We start from the raw sequence: 24,873 nt of genomic DNA, 5'->3' as shown, positions 1-24,873 counted from the left end.
GTAAAAATCTTGAACAGTTCATTGTTGCTTAGTGTTACTTAAAGGATATTTCATCAGGAAGAATCACACCCAGGTGATATAAATGTTTATGGGAAACCCCCTTTATTATTTGAAGAAAGAAAAGTGCAAAAATACACACCTTATGAATTTGAAAGGCAACTTCTACTCATCTAGCTTTGTTGAGTTCTTCAGAGACTCACCTGTTCCTTGTTTTATGACTGTCTCTTTTTATCTGTTTGTTTGGAGACTTTATTCTACATGTTCTATCAAAGATTAGTTTGTTTTGATGTTTAATCCCTATTGAGGGTGCTTCTATTTGGGATGTGATATCGAAGGCCAAGCATATTGCTGGAAGATCTGCTCAAGTTTTTATAAGATGATGATTTGTTTGCAATCCTCTTGTATACAATTATTCTACCCATCAAATAAATCTTGCCTCAAAAATTTTCCCTGTGTAGAACTCTTGGTTAGAAGATTATCCCTGTCCTCTTGATTCTTGATCCCCCGCATAAAGTGGTCTGGTTTAGGCATGAAGAGCTTCCCAAAGAGTAGATACATTTTTAAATTATCTCACTGCTGAGTGCAAACAGGAGTTCTGCTAAGGCTTGCTTCACTTTTTTTTATGTAAGCAGAAGCATGTAATACACAAACAACATTAACAAAAATCTATTGGCCTAATACTTTCATTTTCTTTAGTCTGATGCTTACACTTTGGGTTGATATATCAGAAATAAAAAAAGAATTGTTTGCAATAACCCAAATTAAAGCTTTGGTAAATATTATTGCCTCATTTGAGCCCATATTACATTAATTTGCTAAATAAGAATTGCCAAACTACTAGCTTGAACCTTTCTATCGGCATTTTAGCTATCAATAGCAAGGGAAGTGGTCATTAATGGAGAAGAACATAAAATCCTAATCGGGTACTGTGAGCCATTGTTATGAGTTTTGACTATAAACAAGGACTTAAACACTGGTCCACAGAGGTCCAGTTATGAACATGGGTCTATTAGGAAGTCTTCCTGAGATGAGGTACTCATCACAAGTGTTCTTGACATTTTTGCATAAGGAACACGTTTACTTTACTGTATTATCATCTTGGGTGTCGCAAATGTCTGCTGTCAGTAATACAAGTTTTATCTGGCTAGCCAGGACTAGCGATGAACTCTGTTCCAATCACATTATTTAGTTCTATAGTAAGGTTTGGAAATTTTTTACATTTACATCTGTGAATTTGCAAAGTTTCTAAACTTTGCACTTAGAAAAAAATTCAAATTCCAAGAAATTTTATTTTTCAGAAGGATTTTCCCACAAAAACATTTAAAGTGGGAATTGTGTTACTCAACAAGGGTTCATGTGCTCATGTTTACAGAAAAACCTACATTTTCAGAGAGTTTTTCCACTTTAAAAACTTTGGAAATATCACAAACTCCTGAAAAAAACTTGGTGAGGTTTATACTGGAAAGCAGAGTTGTAGATAATAAAAAGGATGCTATGGATTTCATGAGATATGAAAATAATGGTATACACTTGTTAGGAAATAATTTCAGATTTTCTCAGACTTTGCATACCCTGTATCCTATGACCATTTCCTACTCCGAAGGTCACCCGGGAGCCAAGAATGGCTTGTAAAAGACTGCTACCCCCACACAAAGCACTGGTATTGCTAGGGAGGGAAGCCGGGACAGTACAACGGTATTGGTAGAGGTGTTAGGAAGCATGCGGTCTGTAAGTCAGGTCTCGACCTGGTGAAAAGACATGCAGTTAGCTCAGCGAGAACTGGGTGGGTTGTGCAGGTGGACTATGAACACTCTGCAGATGATTCTGGGCAAAAAATTATTTGCATCTGCCTATACTGATTGGTCCATCGCATGTAGTCGTAGATCTATCTATTCTTATTGTCCTGTTGTCTGAATCCCATAAACATACTGGTTTAAAGCAACTCTTGCTTCATAAAGTAAAATATGGAGTAACCCATGAAAGAAAACATTGAATTTACACTTAAAAACAACAAATTATTATTGTGCTCATTCAATTATTTGTTATAGAAAACTATATTTTAAATTGGCCATAGAATTCTGCAAAGGTAATTTGATAAACGTACATTTTTACAGTGTAGTGAAAGGAGATTACAAAATGCTGAGATCACAATAAATGACGTTTTGATGAAAATAACAACAATAGGGAAAAAACTCCAAATTAAGTTAGTACTCGTTCCAATAGTCCAAGCTCACCTGTTAGCAACAATACCACTAAATGTGCTGATAAAAAAAGAATAATATTTTTAAGGCTAAATCTTCATTTGCAGATAGTTGAATGTTATACTGGTTTCTACTTCTTCAAATATAAACCAATCTGTTTGTTTCTAACTTCATCGTCAGGTCTTCCATTCTGAGTATTGCTACATTGTAGGTTGAACAAGCTCAATAACAGATTATTGTAATATCTATTGATAGATTTTAGTGCCTTAGTGAATGTTAAATGTTCACTCAGACAGTGTTCTCATGGAATGTGATTACTGTATGTTTGTTGTCCTAATGCATGGATATTTCCACGCTTGTGGTCAGAAAAGCTGCAGTATGTGAACATCTCAGTTTAAAGAGTTCTATGTAAAATATCTAGATTATAAAGTATACTCTGAGGATGTATAAAGACTTTCATTTATGGCCTGTCAAACCAGAGAGAACAATCTTCACAAATCTTAACTACATTCCTGAACAAAATCCAATTCTGACATCACAATTACCTCATCATGTTAGCCATTATGAAAAGTGCCCCAAATTAACAATTTTAAAACTAATAAAATTGAGTTGTTTATACATTGCAAAACACATGCACTCACAATAACTATTAAGTACGTAAAACATGGAGAGGTGGACTCCCATCATCAATCATCTCCAACCTCCACTTGGAGAACCTTGGGGCACTACTCATCAATAATGGCCTAAAAATTTAACAATACGCCAATGATACACAACTCTGCTTGAAAGTCTTCACTGCTTCAGACATTGAATGCATCAAATACTCCCTGCACCTCATTCAGACTTGGTTGTCCAGCACCTACCCTAAGCTCAACCCCATCAAGACAAAATTCCTGTAAACAACAAGCAACAACCAGTGCAAACTTCACTTAATGACTTGAACTTTAACAAAATCGAACCTCAATTTGTACTCTGTGCAAGTCACTTGGATTCATCTTGAACACCAATCACACCCACAAGTCAAATCAAGGATGGCTGTGTACAAACTGTATGTACGGTCTACTTTACAAGCCCTCTTGCACTCTAATATCCAGATGGTGGCAATGCCGCACTTCATAAATTCCCAGTTTCCACTATGTCCTCTGTTAAAGGCATTCTACATGTCAAAGCATGCTCCGACATGGCCCGAAGAAATATGATCATATCACCCCCATCCTGTAGGATCTAAACTGGATCTCATTGTGGCCCTCACCATTTTAAAAACCAGACGCATCATTTCTAAAGTCATCAAAACCAGCACCTTTCTTTACCTCCCTGACAAGCTTAACATCCTCTGTGGTTTTCGGGCACACCTGCATCCAGGAAATTATCATGCTGGATACATAGGAGTGTAAAAAAAGAAGGTAACACATCTCCTCCATCTATGCACCTAGGGGCTGGATCGACACCTTTATATCCATCATGACTACTCCAACCTTGCTCCAATTTAGGAAAGAGTTGAAGACACATCTCTTAAAAACACTACAATTCGATGCCAAAATTGCATACTTCCAGAACCACACTACCTCTCTAATCACTCGTTGGCTGTATTTTTGCCTTTGACCCTGTACAGCACTCCGCTTCTTTTTGCTTTGGCTAGGTTCACCATATTGTGAATACCTCATGTGTACATTTATTCACATCTTCTAATAATCTTTTGCCATAGAGGATACATTGCTACTACAACGACTTAATGAAATAAATAAATACAATAGCCAAATCTAATGAAAATCTCATGCACAGGAGACTCCAGCAGCCCAATCAAGTTATGAACAACTCACCCAATATTTAAACATTCCTATTGAAGGTGTGGTGGTCAACAACTGGTATCAAAACTATAATCCATGTGAGGTGTAAAAGTGCTCTTATGATTTAGATTTGTTTTTATCAGTTTCCTTGCCACAATTATAGTGCATTACAGATTAAATCACAATAATTCATAAAAGCTTTATTTAGCTTGTGAAAAATGTATAGTTTACCAATTGAGAAACCACATGGACTTCTGCAAAATATAGGAAGATGCAAATGGTGAACAAACCAAAATTGGTGAATCATGTAGTACATAGATAAAAAGGTTTGTAACATTCTTCTGTTTAATCATAAAGATGCCATTCATAAATCAGAAAACACACTGATTCATGTACCTCCACAAGTCTTCGCTTGTCAATCATTCAGCATCTGAAATTTCCTCCCGGAAGAGATAAAGGAAGAAACATTCCCTTCTCCATTTCCATAATGAGTTGAAGATCCATCCCTAAATGAACGTCTTCTCCATAGGTAAGAAGACCTGCTGCACCCAAAGGAGGTTTCATGAGAAGAACCCCTGCACCCTTCTAAAAATGTCACGGTTCCTTTCACATCCTACAACACTCCTCTACACTCTGTATCAGACACCATTACTTTCGAATTAGTAAAGCTCAATAAAACACAAATCAGCAAAGAAAAAGTACAAATTCCAAATTTAAACCATTTCAATTACGATGGCTTCTAAGTCAAATGTCTGGGGACTGAATAAAAGATATATGGCTCGGACACTTAGGAGCCGATTCCACTCTTTTACATGCCTTTGTAAATTGGCCATGAAATACCCAACTTCCTTTTAGTGAAAGAGCAGAAAAGGCATGTTCCTTTCTATTGAGCTAATTATATAAGAATAGTCCCTGAACACTCTCATTTTATTTCCATTTTAGCTGTTGTGGTCCAATTTACAAAGGCATGTACTAAATAAACCCTTACTACAGGAATACTACTGTATGTACTTCAAAATGCCATTGAGAATAGGTCCCTTTGTTTTAGAAATAATGCTTAGTAGCAAAAAACATTAACTTCATTAAAGATGTTAATGTGATTTAATATCGTTGTATGCCTTTTGTGTCTACTTATACAACTGCACGTATGTGTCTGTAAGCAGACCGGGCGGTGCAAGAACATACCAATATAGCTTGACAGGTTCTACCATTTCTTACAACAATATTTGGGCAGTTATGTTTGCATGCGTCTCCACCCAATAATTAGAACACTGCTTCAAGTTTCACATAATGGCACTCATACAACACAATTAAGTCTTTAAATACCAGGATTTCTTTGCATTCCTATCATCTTAAGACAGTGAACACTTCATGGGAGAGGTGAAGAAGTTCTGAAAATGGGCAACGTTTACTGTGTCTCAATATTGGACAATTCGCAACCTCCTCACTTTATAGATAGCTGTATATGTCATCTAAATATTTGTCATGAGTAAATTAGGCTAGTCCATACCCCTGTTGATTGGTTACCTTTACTGTGCTTTTGCTCACCTTAATAAAACATTGTTTCACCACTTACATTCTGCCTTGCGTACCTCAGCACAGCTTACCGAGATGAGTGCTGGCTCTTTAAAGCAATTCAAAGCACTGTCCCCTCTTAAGCAACTATTGACACATCACATTCCTTGCTGCTAACTACACTCAGGCATCTTTTACTACTTCCTGGTAATGTACACGCCTCTGCAGCCTATAATGTGTACATATTTGAAAATTAAGGCATATGTAGCTATGTCATGTTTTGATAATTTTATGTTGCACCCTTAAAATTCCACCCAACTGATGACCTTTATTTCCAATCAGACTGTACGCCATTTCATAATTTAGTAATTTAGTCCTAATCCATGTCTTTTTCTTAGTTTTCTAACTGATAAGCCAATTGGGCTATTATTTTGTAACGATTAGGTTTGTATTTTTAGTGGTGTGCAAAGTTTTTTCTTCAATTAAGTTTTGCAACGCTACTATTTTTTCCCCTTTGTGAAGTTTTCTGGATTAATTTTACCTTTGTGTAGTGTGACATAATTTTCACTGAAATTGAACTCAGCTAAGAGGGAAAATATATGCAGATTTCTTTTCACTGCAAATTGACCTTTTGAAGACCTTTTCTATGACCTTTGGCAAATATTTTCAGAGCTTCACACTGCAAGTTGACATTCCTTACTACATACACAAATGTCCCCATTTAATTCAGCGCTGGCAAGGCATACAATTTTGCAACCTCCATGATCGCGCAAAGTTTTCCATAGAATTTTATGAAATTCCCAAAAAAGCTGTAACTTCACACACCTTCATTATCTTCTTTGAGAATCAGCCAGTGTTTATTTTTCAGTCTTCACAATGCTATTCAGGTATGTTTAAAGGCAACTGCAACATCTCAGACATTGCCGTTTCTTTTTCTAGTCATAGGTAGCAGGCCACAGAACAACAAATGGTCCTTTGTACTTGTTCGAGTTTGCAGTGAAATTGCCAAATCTCTTCCATTGTGATAATTGTTTGGTTTTTCCTCGTGGATTCTCATATCCATTCTATCAGTTTTTTTGTGCAGGTAGCCATGATGTGTTTTTTGACTCATGTTTTGCCTGTCGAGTTAACTGTCACTAATTAAATATGCGATTTAAAAAGGTTTCACATCTACATAGAAACATTGACTTGAGTAGGCTCTCTATATTTTAGTGAATATGTATATGAAAATGTATTATAAGTCCCCAACAAGGGCTAAAGTTTCGCTGTTGATCCACATATACAGTCATCCTGCCGATATAAGTGAAAATGAGACAAATGATACTGGAGGCTTTGTTCCATCTGGCATTAGATAAAAGAATACTACTCAGGTGCGACTAGGAATGGCGTCAGTAGCTAATCTCCTCGACTCATGTATCTCACAAGGTTTTAGAGTGTCTGATTTCTAAAACAGTTTTTTCAGCGCATCTCTTAAATATCATTTCTGCAGCTGTCAGCAGCGGTAGCCACATCTGCTCAAGGGACCCCTGGCAGAGGCATCAGAGCTACTTCCGGGTCCCACAACCTCCGACCACTAGAAACCTTTTTTCTCTCAGCTCACAACCTTCTGTGTACTGGCAGAAGTCCCTGCTTGCTTGTTCTTAAACTAATAAACTTAGCATTGGAATAGTCACCAATAACTCCCCAAACCACCTGCTGAAATATCTGAATTTTCAGTTCTAAATGACAACGTTTGAATTAGTGAAGTTCAAGAGAATCCAGCCCAAAAATAGAGAGCTCCTCTTAATATTCAAAACTTTCTAAAATATTTCCGGAATATCCCTGAACAAAACCAATACTGAGCAAACAAGCTACTCCCATCAGAATTTAAAAATGTAATTATGCAATCCGGATTCACATTTATATCCCTAATCCTTCAATCTGTGACCAGCCCCTAACTCCTGTATCACCTTTCTATTTAAATAATTCCGCCCGTAACTTTGTCACTCCAAATCTTCCCTTGATAGCAGATGGGACATAATTTTGTGATGTGTTCAAAGATCCACTAAGGCACACCTCTTTCACACTGGAGGGGTTCTTAAAGCAAATGCTTCCTATAGAGTCACAAAAGGGGGTGGTGATGGACGGAGCATCTGAACCAATCAAACACTCACACCCAGTCAACAGATCTGGGTTTAATCCAACACCGTTCGTTAGCCCACTCTGCCACCCCAGTTCAGACATGGCCATATGCAAAGCAGTCTGACCCTGTGCCTCATGGGAACAGTCGAGCCCGAACTATAGAGTCAAGCATAGGCAAGAGACGATGAATAGAGGATGGAGACATTGAGAACTATGTCATAATATTCTTCTTACCCTTGCTTCAAGTTTGCACCTACCATATTGTTCTTATATACTTCCAATTGCAAACCTAGTTAGCTTATCCATTGTACACAGATTGTGATGGAAATATTCAAAACTATAAGCGAATTCAAGTTCCGCATGCCTGTTAGCACAAATACACCTGGAGTCCTGATATACATCACCTCCTTGTCTGAGAGAGTTCACATGTTCAATTGCACATCGCCTTTCCTGTTTTTTATTTTACTTAAAACACACAATCTCTGGAACCCTCTTCTTTCTATATTCGCCTCTCACTCACTCTGTATCAACTTTCAGAGCCTGCATTAAATATAGCATTTTGGTATTTGCTGCTAAAGGCCATTTCAACACTCAGTACTTGCTCCTCATTTTCTATCATATGTTTCTGTATTGCGCTTCTTAAAGATTCTTTATGAACTGTATGAGTTTGTAAAATTGAAAAAGAAGAAATAAAAACCCAGTATAACTCATTGCATTCAATTCAATTACTCTATTTTAGAAAAGTACTAGATTCCTTAGCCATCCCATCTAAAAACAAGATCCCTTTTTAAAATTAAAATATTAGATTTTTCATTTGGAATGCATGTGTGAGGTAGGTTATGAGAACTGTGAGAATTTAAGATGATATGAGTTTCCCTAGTAATCAATGATTTTCAGTGGGGTTTTAGATCTAAAAGGTTGGTAGATATTTGTTTTTTCATAATATTATTATAATATGCATCTTGAGCCTTTCGAAATTGTGAATGCAATCATGTGCACAATCATATCCATACCCCACGCATTAATATATAGATTGGCAATAATTTAGAAAATTTGTTGTTGGTATTTTAAATTTCATGGGTAAAGGACTGGTTTAGGCAAATTTCTAGATCTATATTGTTTGTCTATTTTTAATAAAATGCGTTAATCATTCTGGAAAACACTTTTCACGGCTGCATTTCTGATTTTGTACATCCAGTGACTTAATAGGACCTGCATGTCTTCTATCATTTTTGTCAAGAGGGGCGAGGGTACGTACTATGGCTTGACATTCAGTGTTAATAGTTGCATTATGGATACGCAAAAGTGTATAATAATTGTAAATAATTCATCCTTGTCTTGCCCAGATATTAAATGCTTCCCTGGGTACAACGCTTACACAGACTAGTCATTGCAATGTCACTTATGGAATATAGATACAATAATATATGCCAAAACTAACTTAACATGGCTGCTGTTTCCTCTTTCCTCTTCCCTGCGACCTATTTGGGCCCACATGGATATGATTTGTACAGGGAAGAGTGGGAGAACGTGGAATGGTAAGACATTCTTTTTGTACTTAATTTCCTTATGGTTTTCAAAGTACTTTTGTATTTGGAAGATGGACACCAATGTATTTTCCCTGATCTTCCCTAAAGCCAAATCTGATTATAGGCGTGCTTGTTTTCTTGGTGTCCCATATGACATTTCTATGCCAAATACAAAAATGACAAACTATACCATAAATAAGAAATGTCTGGTTTAAGGTTAATGTTGTACACTGAATGTGAGGTCATATACTCTGATAACACATGCATTTTGCAATAGTGATAGCAGGTGTTCTCATAATCCGTAGAGGAAGGGATTGTCACTTTCATACAATATTGATTAATTAGCTATCGTCAAAGAATATACATTTAATTGCATGCTTTTTTTTATTTATTTCAAAAGTATTTTAATGGTGATGTGAATTATGTGTTAGTAACCTGTGACAAACATGAAACAAAAATATGTTCACATTTTATAAGACGAAATATTTCAATTTCACCAACAAAATTTACTTTTTAGAAACTATGATTACATGAGAAATTTGCCCAGTGTTAGTTATGATATATTTTTGGGGAGAAACGTACAAAATAATGGTTTAAACAATTTAGATATTTGAATTATGCCTTTATTAGTAAATCCCTTACCTTTAAGATAATTAACAGTTTCTATAAACCATAAAAACCATTGCCAGCTTATTTTGTATTTATTTATTCAATTGGACAGTTTTTTTAAAGTCTGACACAGGGCAAAGGTAGGTTTACCTAGAATTGTACAAGTATGTATTAAAAAATTGAAGCAAAAGTTTAGAATAATTTATAGAAAAGTGGTAGTAGGTAAAGACAACATATAGATTTTTTTAAATGATGAGAGACCATGTTAACATTAGGCAGCTATTCTGTATGGACATAACATACATTTAGACCCTCATTAAGAAGAAGAGATAAATATAGATCTACATTGTAAAAATATTTTTCACGTTTTATATCGCTAGGTTTCCAATTCAAAACTAAATAGCACTTTTTTTGCATTCTGAATTTATAAATGTCAACAGGAACACAGCCAACAACTAATGTGTTTTGCCATTATTTGGCTATATTGGTGGTGGTATTTTTATTTGCATATTTTTTTTACACACACAATTTTAAAATTGTTTGCAAAAATTATCAGTGTTTTCCAAAATATACGTGAGTTTGTTTGCATGAAAATTGTATGAGAACCCTCTTTCATGAAGGGGTCACCTACTCAATGTGTACCTACTCTATGTGCTTTGTGTAGAGTTCCTACAGTCATGCTGTGAACATTGCTAGCACAGGATATGCCCCTGCAGCACACATTCAGTTACCCAATTCCTACGAGGCATTTTCTGCAAAAATCTCATGAGCAAAAATTACACAGTTGGATAAGTGTAATAAAAACAAAAATAACCACAAATACAAAACCCAATTGCTGAAATTTAGGCGAGGTTATACCTGGGCCTACTTATTAGCATATATGAACCAAGAAAACTTTAAATGGAATCATGTCTTTTATTTTAAGATAATTTCTAACTTTTCAAATAGTCACATTTTTGTTGACTTACTCTATCCTTCTACAAACTAAGGGCCTGATTATGTATATTGGGGGAGTCGCGCTGGCTCTCCACAGGCACGGGTGCACCAAATCCACGCAAGGACTGCCCAACTGGTTATGAGTTCAACTCATGCAGACGGACAGCCCTTTTGCCTTTCCCACGGCAGTCCCCTGAAAAAGGGCACCGCAATGAGAATGGCAAAAATTTTCCAGCACTCTGAAGTCCATACTGACTGGAGACATGTAGACCTTTTGTTTAGACCAGCGCAGTCAACATTTTTTAGACTGTATTTAGACTGTTTTTAACCTTGACACCAATAGTTAACTAATAAACTCTTTTTTCTCTTGCTAGCTAATTTTATATCACTTGTTACACCACTATTCTCTGCACTGCAACCATCACCCTTTATACTCCTTATGCTTCGCATCAAACGGATTTTATGAGATCCGATCAATTGATCAATAAAACATCCCTGAGCTCCCCCCTCACAGTGAGAGGCTTGTAGCCCTTGGCTGCACTAGGATTTGCAACCAAGAGGAGATCCCAGATGATGAGGTATGCCACCTCGGTGCGCGATGAGATTCCATCCTCTTAATAGGACTTCCCCTATGTTCTAGTTGGAGTTGTATGCTTGTACTGTTTGTGCTCTAGAGCTTTTCGAGCTCGACAGACCCGCAGATTATTTGTTTGATATGTAATTGATTTGTTGGAATTCATCCGCGCAGGTCTTTAAACTTTTTCTCTGAGACCCTCTACCTATTGTAGTGTATTGTTTATAGAACATAAACGTCCAACATATCTTAGATACAATTATTTTTGACTAACCAATTTGGCGATCAAGTACTTTTCATTGAACGACCTAGCCCTTACAGACTAAGGGGTTGATTACAAGATTGGCGGCCTTGCAGCGGGCTACCACACCAGAGCCCCGTTGCAAGGTCATCAAACCCAAAGTCCCACTGCCCGCCGGATTATGAGTTTAATCCTGGCGGGCAGTCCTGCTGCGGCAGTCCCACAGTGGTGCCTTTTAAAAGCTCAAAGGAGAGCCATTGAAAGGAGTGGGAGAGCCCCAGCACGCACTTGCACAGGGAGAAATGCACCATGTCATGCATTTTTTCCTGTGCAGGAACTGAAGGTGTAAACATGGAGGGAGGCACGACATGTGCCTCCCTGGATGCATCCCCCTGCACAGAGGTAAGGGCCCCCTAGAGTTGCCTCACCGCCACCCTTTCTGTGGCGGGCTCACCACCGTGGATAGAGTTGCAGTGAGGCAACTTGTAATATCCTTGGTGGTGCCACATCGGCATTGCTAGCATATTGCGGTCTCTGACCGCTGCACCACCACCGCCGGATCCATGATCCCCAGCGGTTCTGATGGTCCTGTTGCAGTCCGACCACCAAACTCGGAATACAGCAGTCCAACCGCCGGTCTGGCAGTGGCTGCACTGCCACCATGGGTTAGGCGGGCCGATGGACCACTGAACTCGCAATTAACCGTGAGCGGGTAACTCTGCTCCGCCAGTGGAGTTTGCAGAGATTTGCCTACTCCGTGCTCCGCTGCAAACGCGGAGGTAGGCAAAACTCCTCCTCCATGGTGGAGCAGAGTTAGCCGCTCTCTCCCCCCTCCCAAATGATTTGAAACTGAAAAAGAAGGAACTTACCTGCTTGTCTGCCGCCTCCCCTGCATGGCCACTCTCTTCCCTGCTCCTCGCATCCTTCTTCAATTAAAAAAACACTACAACAGGCAGGGGAGGTGGCAGACAAGCAGGTGAGTGCCTTCTCTTTTCCTTTTTAAATCATTTGGAAGGAGGGAGGGAGCGAAGCAGAGCTCCACTGAGTTTTTCTCAAACTCCGTGGAGTTCCACATAGAGGCACTACACCAGCTCCGCCCACCCTTACTCGTAATTAGGACCTAAGTGATTCAAACAACATTCTGTTATGTCAACTATTAAAACAGATAACCCATTCACTGTGGCTCTGGAAATGTGTTGATTTGCCTTCACTTTTAGAAGTCCCAGACAACGTATTAAACAGCAGACATGGTCAACAGTATTCAATGTCTAGTTCTATATCAGCCCTGCCTACCTTCCAACTCTCATTTCTAGCATTCTATTGAACACCATTCCTTTGGTCTTGTATATATTCAGTTTTCAATTATTGCTCTTAAAAATCCTAAACACTTCAAGGAGCACTGTAACGCTACCAGGGCATGACCTAATTAAATAATTGTTGCATGCATAGAAGATGGTAGGAGTATAGTAAAATATTTACACAAACATTTGGAGTAGGAATTTGGGCTTTGAAAATATCCTGAAAATTCTCTGCATTTGTGGTGGACAGATCAGACTCTCAGCATTTGGGGTTAAATGCTTACTTACATTTCTTGGTCTATGTCAAGGATCTGTTGTAGTCCACTAAACAACATGATGAAAAAATGGTGTTGATAATCCAGATAGAAATATATGTAACTAATTAAGAAGACCTTAAAATTATGCAATTTATCAATATTGTGTGTGAAAAATATTAAGCAGTACCTATTGTCATTTTCTAGATTTACTTGTCAAACACATTCCATGTTTTTGATTAATGTATTGTTTCTGTGAATATTCTTTCACCGTCTTTCAAGTGATTAGCCCACCATTCAATGAATAGTACACATGTTGAATGGCAACTAGAATCTTATATATGATCCTTTACCACTGTCAATGGCTCAGCACCATATGTTGTGCCGTTATTTTGGTAACTGCTAATTACATCAACTAAAGTGTATTTTCAATTATGAAGCATATTGTTTAAACACTTTTAAAAGTTTCTCCTTAAAGGAAAAATAATCAAGTCTAGCAATAGATTCTGGTCTACAAGTACCTCTACAAGTCTCTAGAAGCTCTGATTTCCCCATGCCTTGTACCTACTTGTTACATTGGTAAAAGCCATGTCTATTGCCTTTGTACACTTGATGTAATAATGCATCCACCGGATAGTATGTGAAATATGTTTTTAACTTGTGGTCCCTGTGTTTAGTGTAAATATTTTTACATGATGCTGTCACTCATTCATAATTTGCTTGGATCCCTTCGATTATTTAATTGTTTGTGGAAGACTTTATTCTTCGACTAAAAGGTTACATTGAATAATATATTTGTAGTATTTGAAGGACGTAACAATAACAAGAATTTTCAGGTGCATTCATAAAGTACTTTTTACTGATGTGGGGAGTCATGACAACTGTGGTCACTGTCACTTGAGGTGTTGGAATAGCCGAGTGCAAGTCAATTTGGGAACACCTATAATAACAATTGAATCATTCTCTTGCTGTAGTATAAGGTAGTGATTAATAAAGTAGGGTCTAAAATACTTAGAGAGGGTCTTTGGAAACAGCTTCATATTTAATGGAATATTATAGAGGGGAAGTAGAAAGTATGCAGTCTTTTGCTAAATATAGTTTTTATTTGTTCTGTGCTACTATTAGGCCTGCGTTGTAGTCATCTGCTGGATAACAGATCAATACAAAGCTGACAGGCTAACACTTTTCACTGATTGTCCTGCCTTGCTTCTTACAGACTTGTTTTCTTTCTTGGTTTAGGATGGACACCAGAGACGAATATGATGGTTCTGTAATGACTATCGAGAAGGCTGTCCAATTACTGTGCTCCGGGGACGAGAAGTGTCAGACTTCAGGGGCTCACTTCATCCAACACACTTGCTTCCAAGATGAGAATGCCAAAAACCAGGTAATCCTACCAGAGATTGATATGATATATGGATTGTGGTGTAACATCCAGTTTACTACCACATATAAACCACAACCACACTGGTCTCACATTCACAGTACTCCAGGTGCCACAGTACTCCCACATCCGTAGCCATCCAACATCCCATATTTGATGGTTGATATGAATGTCTGCTACCATATCCACACAGCCTCTACACCAGCGCAGCTCTCACATTAACACTTTATTGCTACATCGGCTACTCAGCTACCATTTACATGCAGCTACTGCACCAGCACTTCTGTGTACTAACAGTTGTCAAAATGCTACTGCCACCGGGCCTACATTCCTACAAAGTATTTTGAAATATAATCTCCGGACAGCTGCCAAATTGCACGGCTCCCACATTCACATTGTTCACGGATCCACTTTGTTATCCTAGCTACATTGTTACTTCATCCTTAGTGCTTATATGCAACTACCACATCCATTAAACAGTCAATGTGGGTAATTCCTTAGCACAGTCACTGCAACACTCTTGTATATTTCCCCACTGCAACATTTTTACTGTTATACAAACACTACAGCACTATCATTCCTACTCGCACTGCCCCAAAGTTAAGATATCCAATCTAGCAGTGGTCTGTCAGTGTTTTAGTCAACGTTTCAAACAATAGAGGTTTTTTTAATAGTAAAATTGCTACTCTGCATGTGCTACATAACAGTAAATTCAGATGGTCCATTCTATATTTCTGTGAATGGTTGATCGGGTAGGGATTCCTACTTAGTTGAATCTATCTTAAATTGGAGAGATTTTTATTTTCGGATCTTTTGCCCTTGGACATGAAAGTCAGAGATTATTATACTGAGAAGATTCAAATCAATAAAATGTACACATTTTCCAAATTTGCAGTATTTTGAAAAAAATGGCAGCCCCGCCAAAGTATTGCTTATGCCCTTTTCATCAAATTTTTGCAAAGAAAACACTGCTCTTGGGTATCTTGGCGCAGGTACTGGAAACTCACTTTCCTCTACAGATGTGTCTTTAGTTGCTTCCTACATACTAGAATATTGGCCATGTTGAAAAACAGCTGTTAGAGAGTCTGGACATCTAGTCCATGGAATGATAATGCTATAGCCCCTTTGGATATAAACAGACTGGAGTAGTAAGATATTGAGATACTAGGCTGTTACAATAATCCAGCCTACAATTGATTGGTAATGATGATAATGATTTGTGGGCAGGGGATCACAGTGGCAACATCAGCCTTAATTTGGTTAACTGGTGGACACAGTTAGTTACTACTGTCCCTGCCTGGATTTCATCGCTAACTTTGCTTCAAGGGTAGCTCTCAAAGTCTTAAACCTTGAGATCTCACTTATGTTTTGTTCGAGATTTAAAGGGGTGGGTAGATCCAATACATTGGATTGCCCCTTAGTTCCCAAGATAAATATTTTTTTCTTAGTACAATTTAGTTAACTGGCTCCTATGCTGGACCTTGCTTAGGTTCTATGAATCTCCACCACAGAATAAGTGTCATGGGCCAATCTTAGATACACCTGAAATTCATTTGCATATGACTATACCCCTATTTCTATATTGTAAAAGATGGTAAATAATAATAAGGTACATATTGAAAAAAAGAGGAGTCATTGTAGACCTAGGGAGCCTTGAGATGCAAATTGGCCCAAAGAATCAAAGAGAAAAGTACAAAACCATTTAATTGCTGTTGAGTCAGCCCTTGCAACTGTGCAAGTCTTTGGTTTGAGGGGGAATAGGATAGGCCAAAATATGGAAGATAGTGAATAAACCTGGCTTCACCAACAGCGAGCCAGTCCGCTCATCAGCAAATGCATCATCCCAGAAACCCATTAGAAAACCTTTGGTCCTGTGTTCTGAAGTCCAATAGGAGAAGTAATAGATAGTTGTTAAGGTCTAAATGCCATTGGAGTTGTGAACCAACAAGTTTTTCTTCTATTATATTTAACATCAGTAAATGTGTCAAAGAAATACAATTAGAAATTACAGTGTTATTTAGTTTAGTTTTATTAAGAAATGGGTTGATCAGATCGGTTTTTATATGCTCTGGGATGATGCCTTTACTAAAAGAGATGATGATAATTAGGCAAATGAGCAGGGCATTGCAGCCCTTTGCCTCCTCCTTTATCTCTGGAAAGACTCATTCTCTCCTTGTGCATGTGCAGTCTCATCGCTTGATGCATCAGGCGGCACTGTAAACCCCCACTGAGGTCTGGAGTATGTTTGTGACACACTCTCATCTTCATAAGTGACAGCCCAGGTAGTCTTTTCTCACTCTTGGCAGCTCATAACATAATCAATGGACCATGATAGACTGTAGTCCCTTCTCTCTTGACCGGTCAGTTCTGCCGCCGGAAAGGAACAAGTAACTTCTACGAACTCAGCGAGTCTGCTTAATTATCGCCAACCTTTGCTAGGAAACTACTGGGCTCCTTGCAGCAGTGCACCTCTTAAAGGGTAATTCACACACCTGTACAGCCGATTAGCTACAGTATCATCTTAACCCTTACCATCTTAACCCTTTCAGGTAAATAATTTAAATGGGATTGATAAGCTGATCACCCTGCTACCAAGCACAAACCTGAATGTCCAGCAAGCTGCGGCCGGAGCCCTCAGGAACATAGTCTTCAAGAACACTACAAACAAGATTGAAACAAGTCGGAAGGGAGGAATTAGAGAATCTGTGAGCCTGCTCCAGAGGTCATCGAATCCTGAAACACAGAAGCAGTTGACAGGTACATGGGTGTGTGTGATGAATGCCAGATGTATGAGAGACAGCCATGAGACGAAGAGATCATGATGTCTATTTGATTAGGCACCCTAAAGATTTTGCACCCATAACCTCATCCATAGGTCTATATTGTGCAAAGTTGGTTAATATAAGAGACATCTTGTCAGGATCCCACACACTTAGGTGATCCTCACCCTCTACAATAAACCAAGCAAAGTGCAGTACTGAGCTCTCATCAAATTCCTGTGCCTGGCTTCAAACTTCATCCATGAACCATGCCCCCCCAAGCATGCGCATACCCTCTCCTTTTGAAGGTTAGCCAGCCTTCTTTATTTTAAACTTACCTCCAACTCTCTGCATTGAGCATTTACCTGGTTGCCGCGAGGCTACCTTCGTTAGTCCTCCTTGACTTGAAGCAGTGGAAGACATTACCCCTGGATTCAAAATTATTGTCGTACCTAGTAACATTTAAAGGATCCCCAGACACCATGTCTTTTGTTAAAAAAAAGTTCTTAAGATCCTGAGAAAGTGTAAACTAAGGTTCATGTGACGTCTTTGAAATTCATCCAAGCTTTGCCATGTGACCAGATTGCATGATTATAGGCAGTTCGCTATATGTACCTTAGCATCAGTTCCCTGATGTGCATCCAATTAGGCTGAAGTAGTTGTGTGCTAGACAGAGAAAACGTATTACCAAACAAATTCACTCATTAGCTTATGCTCAATGGCACCTTGCAGTGCTGCAAAAATAAAATGAAGCATGGCCAATCAGTCTAGTGAAAGGTGATTCCCATCCCTCTTAGTTTGCACCTCACTCACACTTTACAACTACATGGTAGTGTTCTGGCAGTATCTGATTGGGGGTATCCCATTTTTGTCTGTACTACATGACTTGTAGCAATGCTCCTTGCTGTTAAATTCACATACATATTAGGAATTGTGGCTATTTCATTAATGCCACGCTACAGCTAGGAGGACAGAGGAAGTCTGTATATGGTTCTTTCCAAATATTGGTATAGATGGTGTTGATGAGTGCTCTCCATGGAGTGGTATAGAACTGGACTATGTAATGTTATCTCTATGGAGTGCTTCCAAGGGATGGCTTTTTAAAGTTTCTATTAGGGAGTAGAACATTTGAGTACATTGAGTCCATTAGTAAGCCCAGATGAGACTAAGAATGCCATCTTGAGATGCCCGAGACAGCAGTAGCTCGTATCGTGACCCGATCCTGCTTTCTCTTTGGGTTGCTCTCAACTCTTGTGACCAACGAGGCACATCTGTCATTGTGGTTTGCATGCAAAGAGTGCAGGTGCATCATTTTATGAAAGAAGGAATCACCACACCACGTCCCTCTCTATTTCATCCTACAGGGCTGCTTTGGAACTTGTCCTCCACCGATGAACTGAAAGGGGAGCTCATAAGAGAAGCTCTTCCTGTTTTAACAAACTGTGTCATTATTCCTTACTCTGGATGGTCAGACGGCTACAACAGCGGGTCTCAGAAAAGTCAAATTGACCCTGAAGTTTTCTTCAATGCCACTGGCTGTTTAAGGTGAGTTGGTGATCACATGCTACCGCCACCAGCTCAAAACCTGCAAATGGAGTTGACTCCAATGACAGACAGATTGGATCAACAATGGTGTTACAGCTTAAAGTATGTGTTTTAGCCCAGCTTTTATTTTGGAATTTATTTATTTTTTTAATTTCGAAGCCCTGTTTGGGGGGACTAAAAGTACATCATAGATGGTAGAAAAATAAAAACACCCCTAAAGGTGGAGCTAAGTTGTAATAAAAATGAGAGCAACTCATACACTAGCTACTTGCAAGATCATTCATCTAGAAGTTTGCACAAACAGAGGGTGCGAAATTGTCAGAACATCAGCAAATACCATTAAGAGCACATATCAAATCCATATTTACAACTACCATGCTATTTTCAAGGGACGTATATATAGTGGAATAACGATTTACCATTCTGAGCCCACATTTTCCTAATTCGATAATATCATGTAAATTGAAATTGTGAAGGCAAATCTTTTGCAGGTTGATATTAAATCTCACGACAGGGTGTGTAACTACAGACACAAAGAACGAGAATCCACAATGGATCGCACTCTCTGTTCATCTTTAAAGAAACATTTTAGCAGTTGGAAATTATTTATGGTAATAATTGAATGCCTTATTATCAGCAATAAGGCATGGGTTGGGCATTAGCGAAGTAATAACGCCCTCAAAGTCCTTTCATATTTAGCCTAATGATTTTCACACCTACTTTCTGCACTTAAAATTACTGTCAGAATCAGCACGACTGTGTGTGCAAATTGGATATAAACGTATCCAAACATTAAATATTTGCATAAGATGTTGGACAAATGATTTCATTGCAAGGAAATGTGTTATCCTGGTCGGCATAAATAGAAACGTGGGCCATATTTACAAGGAAGTAACACAGCATGGTGCTGCAAGCCATTTGGCTAAGCTGTGCTGCGTTATGTCCGAAGCAAAGGGATGTGTCATATTTACAACAATATGATGTATCCCTGAGCTCTCCCCTGCACTGGCGCACAATTAGCTGCCATTGTGAAAGGGTTCCTGCGTTGTGGGGATGATGTTTTTTGTGCAGGAAGGCAAACCTTCCGCCAAAAAAATAATCACAAGAGGTGTTTTGCTCTTTCTATGTGTGCTGCAGAAAAACAACAAAACAAGGAGAAATAAAAGTATTTCTTCTTGTTGCACCTCCTTATGTCTCCCCCGGAGAGGTGTAGAATTCGGACCCATTCCCAGGTTTACCAAACGTGGTAAATTTGGGAATGCGGCAGAATCCATGGGTGTTGCCTGGGAACACCCACAGCAAACCCATGGCAAGCCCCTTTCATGCAAAGGGTGCTGCGTGAAAAGGGTCCGTATTTACAAGGACACGAAAAGCCATGCAGGGTGGCCTTAAATGGCCTTGTAAATATGGAGCAGCTCACTGCGCCGCCCAGTGCATCAAACAAAGTGACGCACCAGCGGTGCAAGGGACTTGTAAATATGCCCCAGCGTTTGAGATGTCAATGCAAATATGCGTGATACTTCCCCTATGTATTATTTGTTATGTGGACAATCCGCATGAGTAATTGTGGTGCAATAGTAGTACTCATGGAAATCGTTGTCTTTACGTGATTTCCATGAGTACTGTTAAGAGATTTTCCAAATACCCAATAGTCGAAAATGTAGTACGAAAACTGTTGTTGACTCAAAGAGTCACTGAGCAAAGTGCCTGACGAATTTTGTGTCGACAGAATTCAACATATAATCTGGGTAATGGAGCTGGACAATTCATTTCAAGTATGTGCATGTTCTAAGTAGTGGTATTGTAAGTTTGAACTCCATCTAGTTGCCCACATGAAATGTGAGTTCGTGAGATGTGGCATTATCATAGACCATGCCGCCACTACTCATGAACTAAATGTTTACTTTATCAATGTATGTATTCTCAGGAGCCCTTTCACCCAGCACCCAGTCCCACCAAATGGGACTTGGTATCACTTGTCTGTGGTTGACGAGGTTTACTCGATCACTGATTAAAGGAGCCGAAATCAATTCAATATCATATTAAATTGTTAATAATAAAGATTCCCTTCATTGAATACTGCCACAAGTCTTAAATAGCGATCATGCAGTGCCATTTGCTTCCCAGGTGCAACTGGTTTACAAAAGTATTATCCACGTAAGCCTTAAACACAAGCTCTGCAATCCAAATTGTTACACATTGTATTTAAATATATCAAATGTAAGACAATCAGACACATTAGGCATTTTACAACCTTACATTTGTACTACAAACCTCCTTTCTCAAATGTCATGAACTTTAATTCTCTTTTCTCATCTATTTCTCTTATCTCAATGTGGAAAAATCCACTCCATCCCTTTCCTCAACTACTCCATTTCTCCATCATTCCTGGGTCTTTTCCTGTATCCTTCCACCTCTCCTATTCTCAGGAATTTGAGCTCCGCTGATGCTGGACGCCAGACTATGCGAAACTGCCCTGGACTTGTCGACTCCATCATGCATTATGTTCAAACCTCTGTGAACTCCAACAATCCTGATGACAAGGTACAGTATGACAAATGCACAGTTTTTCCTCTGGGACTGTGGGTCGGTCCCTTGCAGGGTCAGAGACGCTGGGATGCACTTACTGCTGGGGCTGGGGATGTACTCCATTCAGTTTGGAAACCGTTTTTATGAATTAACCCTGACTGAATCACTTCCATGGTTATCATTGAGTCTTTCTCTGCCATAAGTACAGCCCAAAGCAAGGAAGTTGAGTGATTATGTGAAAAATGCCCTGTAATATAAATTACCTCCTCCCCCTTCTTTCTTATCCTGTAAGTCAAAGTGGAGTATTCTTATTCCCATCTAATCAACCTTCCTTCCCTTTTGGTGGGGTTTAGTCTGTGGAGAACTGTGCCTGCATTCTGCACAACCTGTCTTACCACCTGGACTCTGAGGTGCCCAACAAATACACCCAGATGGCAGAGCAACACAACTACCAAGCCAGAAACGAGGCAGACAAGACGTCCCTTGGATGCTTTAGCAACAAGAGTGACAAAGTGCAGGTGAGAGACTGGGTTATTGTCAATTTAATTAATTAATAAATAAAAAACATCTAACAGGAGATTAACAGTGCTGATGTGTAAAATATTAAAGGGGTCAGATAATTCAGGGTGAGTACTGGAAGGTCCAATTATATGCTGACCTTAATTTCTTCTGTTTCTATGCTTTCCATTTACTGAAACAGTGCATGATTCCAGTAACTTTTGCCATTGATGGTACAACACAAAAAAAGAAGACAATGGTGTCTTATGCCAGGAGTGGTGGATGTACTTTTCTGTTTTTTTTCTTTGTTCGATTTGCAGAGAAAATTACAGCATGGCTGCCGTGTCTGTTTCACTTGCTCCACAAAGTTTTCAATAACAAACTCATAAAGCTTGTATGTGTTACTGGAAAACAAAAACTCAGTGGCCCGGATGGGCTGGGAGTATGGTCAAGCACATGCGTGCCATTTGTGTTTTCTCCTTCTCAGGTCGGCCAGGTTTTTCCTGATGATCCCAAATAGTTCAAATGCATCTTGGAAGGACTGACATTAATACGTCGGACCTTCTAACATACTTCTCTGACTGATAGTCATGCAAAGGACAGGCATCTGGTCAAAGGCTTTTGACAGCTGAGCTAACTGAAGCTCCACTGCTGAAAACCTAGTGCTTTGCCTGCATATACATGAGTCTTGTACACAACATTTGGTAGATAGGGCATTGTCACATTTTGGCAGACGCCCAGTTTCTTTCCATTTCCTACTGATCCCTTTAATGTTGTGATTGGACACCTTTGTCGGTCTTCATAGCCTAGTAGGATTGTCCTAAATATTGGGAAATGCTTGTCTTGAAAATGGCTGAACTGTTACTTTCTAGTACATGTATTATGAATCTGCAATTCGTTATTGTACTTTTTTATATTTGGTGTGCAAATGTTTTTTTAACATCGTTTATTTTGATAGAGTGTATTTTCAATCTTTTCATATTGTGCTTGTTATAGCCCACCAACAAATATTTACAAAAATTCCCAAAGATACAACCCTGTTGATAGGTGAACATTCCCTAGTCATTTGGTTTTTGCTGATGAATTTGAGTTGACTGGTACTAGGAGCTGTTGATTCTCCTACTTTAAAATGTGTCTCTCTGGATACCCTGGCTGAATGTCAGCTGCTATGTCTCTGCTGTATGAACCCAGAATCTGATCATCCTTGTCTTTCTAAACAGAATAACAACTTTGAGTTGCCCTTGCCTGAAGAGGACAGCAACCCCAGGGGTGCCAACATGCTCTTCCACTCTAATGCCATCCGCATGTACCTGGCCCTTCTGGGGCAGAGCAAAAAAGATTCCACCTTGGAGGCCTCTGCAGGCGCCCTGCAGAATCTCACCGCCAGCAAAGGCATGGTAAGTGTGAATACTATTTCACTATTGGCCACAGTATGTGAGAAAGCTGTGAGTATATCTGTGTTTTATTTGAAAATCAAGACTACATACACGTTCAGGTGGTCTGGTGCTGCTGGCTTCCATGTTGTTCTCTCATAACCCTCTCCCAACCTTCTCAAAAGCTCTTATTGTGCAAGACATTAAACCACTGAATGGCAATATTGTATGTTTGAGATGGAGCTTAGCCTAATGTCTTCGTGCTGGGTGTTTTACATGCATGTTATGACAGGAAGTAAGAACAAAAGTATTTCTGTTTTTCATCACACAAATACAGAACAACATTATTTTTCTAGTTATACTCGATCTATCAAAATAGTGCTGAACATTCCTATGTCTATATTATCTCTATTACAACTTTTTCTCCTACTCTCTATTGTTTTTACCACTAGCCTCTTATCTGCTTGTCACGTCTATGCATTAGTCATTTTCATTTTGAGTCATCCAGATGCCCTTAGTGCAGCGCTAGAGCATTTCCTTTAAATGAAGAAGGTTATTATGTTTGTATCAATAAAGAAGGCTTTTTTTAACTTTACACCTTAAAGTGAATTTTATGTGATAAGAGGTTCTTTTCTGTTTTTGACTATGTACGTGTCTCCAGACACCTTACTGGAAAGAAAAGGGTACCTTCCAATTTGTATATGACATGGGATGGTTAAACCTCTTCTCAGAGTCAATGCATGTTAGGATAGGGTTCAACTTCAATTGCTAAGGTTTGCTGCAAGTCCTCTTTGCAATGCTTGCATTGTGGCAGAGGCAGATTCCCTCCGGATTTTATATATGTTCCCCTCCTAGAGCAGCTTGTCTAAGTCGCCGAGCATTTTCTTTAAATAATACTGTTGCACCGATAATTACTGGCACTGATTTCTCGCTTTTTTTCCCCCTCTTAATTTCTCTTAGAGTTTTTATCCAGATATTTTATCATTTTGTGACTTTCTGTGCATAAGAAATAGCAGTCGCTAGGGACAGATGCGTTACAGTCATAGCCATATATTTACGTTTCTCTTGTATACCTGTGTTTCTGGCCACAAGGTTTTTATCTGTGCGTATAGGGATGCCCCCTGCTATGATTACTTCTTTGTTTTCTGTAATTGTGGCTGGGTGGTGATCCAAATGTCTATCTGGTACTAAATCTTCCAGTAAATAATTTTTAATAGATGAGGTAAGCTTCTTTTTTGTGTTTGGTTGTATTTTTAGCCTTCTGCATTACGCGCTTGTCATTCAGAAACCAGGTAGGAGACAGTCCCCAACTAATTAGCCGGCAGTGAATCAGTCTGTGCACAAACCACTTTCCTTGGCGGCCAGTTTCTCGTCTATGAGTTGCAGTGCACTCTGTAGTTACTTTTGTGTTCAGACTGGACACAATAGGCTTGCTTTGAAGAATTCCACACATTTTTAAATGTATGTGTTTATTCTACAGTTTTTATTTTTTGGAGTTTTATATAGCGTGAACTCGACCTGAATGTACCTGGTATCAGAGCGTTTTACACGATCACCGGATGTGTTACAGAGGGACACATTCATTTTGATGGGTACGGGGGGATTACGTGATGTGCCCACAAACACAGGATGTTGAGCGTCTCTGCCGAGACACGAGCCCGGCTCCCCAGCTTCGAGGTCCACAGCTTTAGCCATTAGGCCACAACCTCTCCCCAGTTAG

At 39.0% G+C, this 24,873-nt stretch overlaps 1 protein-coding gene across 2 annotated transcripts in view; it reads left to right on the top strand.

Moving 5' to 3' along the window:
• PKP1 (plakophilin 1) overlaps positions 1–24,873 on the top strand; it is a 187,011-nt gene that overhangs the window by 116,345 nt on the left and 45,793 nt on the right. Inside the window, exons 4-10 of one of the 2 annotated variants that reach the window (XM_086923160.1) lie at positions 9,139–9,162; positions 14,305–14,452; positions 16,999–17,206; positions 18,573–18,753; positions 21,183–21,297; positions 21,636–21,800; positions 23,001–23,177. In XM_086923160.1, coding sequence (XP_086779286.1) covers positions 9,139–9,162; positions 14,305–14,452; positions 16,999–17,206; positions 18,573–18,753; positions 21,183–21,297; positions 21,636–21,800; positions 23,001–23,177 — 1,018 coding nt within the window. The remainder of the gene's footprint in view (positions 1–9,138; positions 9,163–14,304; positions 14,453–16,998; positions 17,207–18,572; positions 18,754–21,182; positions 21,298–21,635; positions 21,801–23,000; positions 23,178–24,873) is intronic. The other variant, XM_086923161.1, reaches the window with a different exon arrangement.

Source organism: Lissotriton vulgaris, chromosome 5 (assembly GCF_964263255.1).
Source record: "Lissotriton vulgaris chromosome 5, aLisVul1.2, whole genome shotgun sequence".
In the NCBI taxonomy this organism is placed as follows: domain Eukaryota; kingdom Metazoa; phylum Chordata; class Amphibia; order Caudata; family Salamandridae; genus Lissotriton; species Lissotriton vulgaris.
The sequence above is the reverse complement of the archived record's forward strand: the minus strand, read 5'-3'. Positions and strand labels throughout refer to the sequence as shown.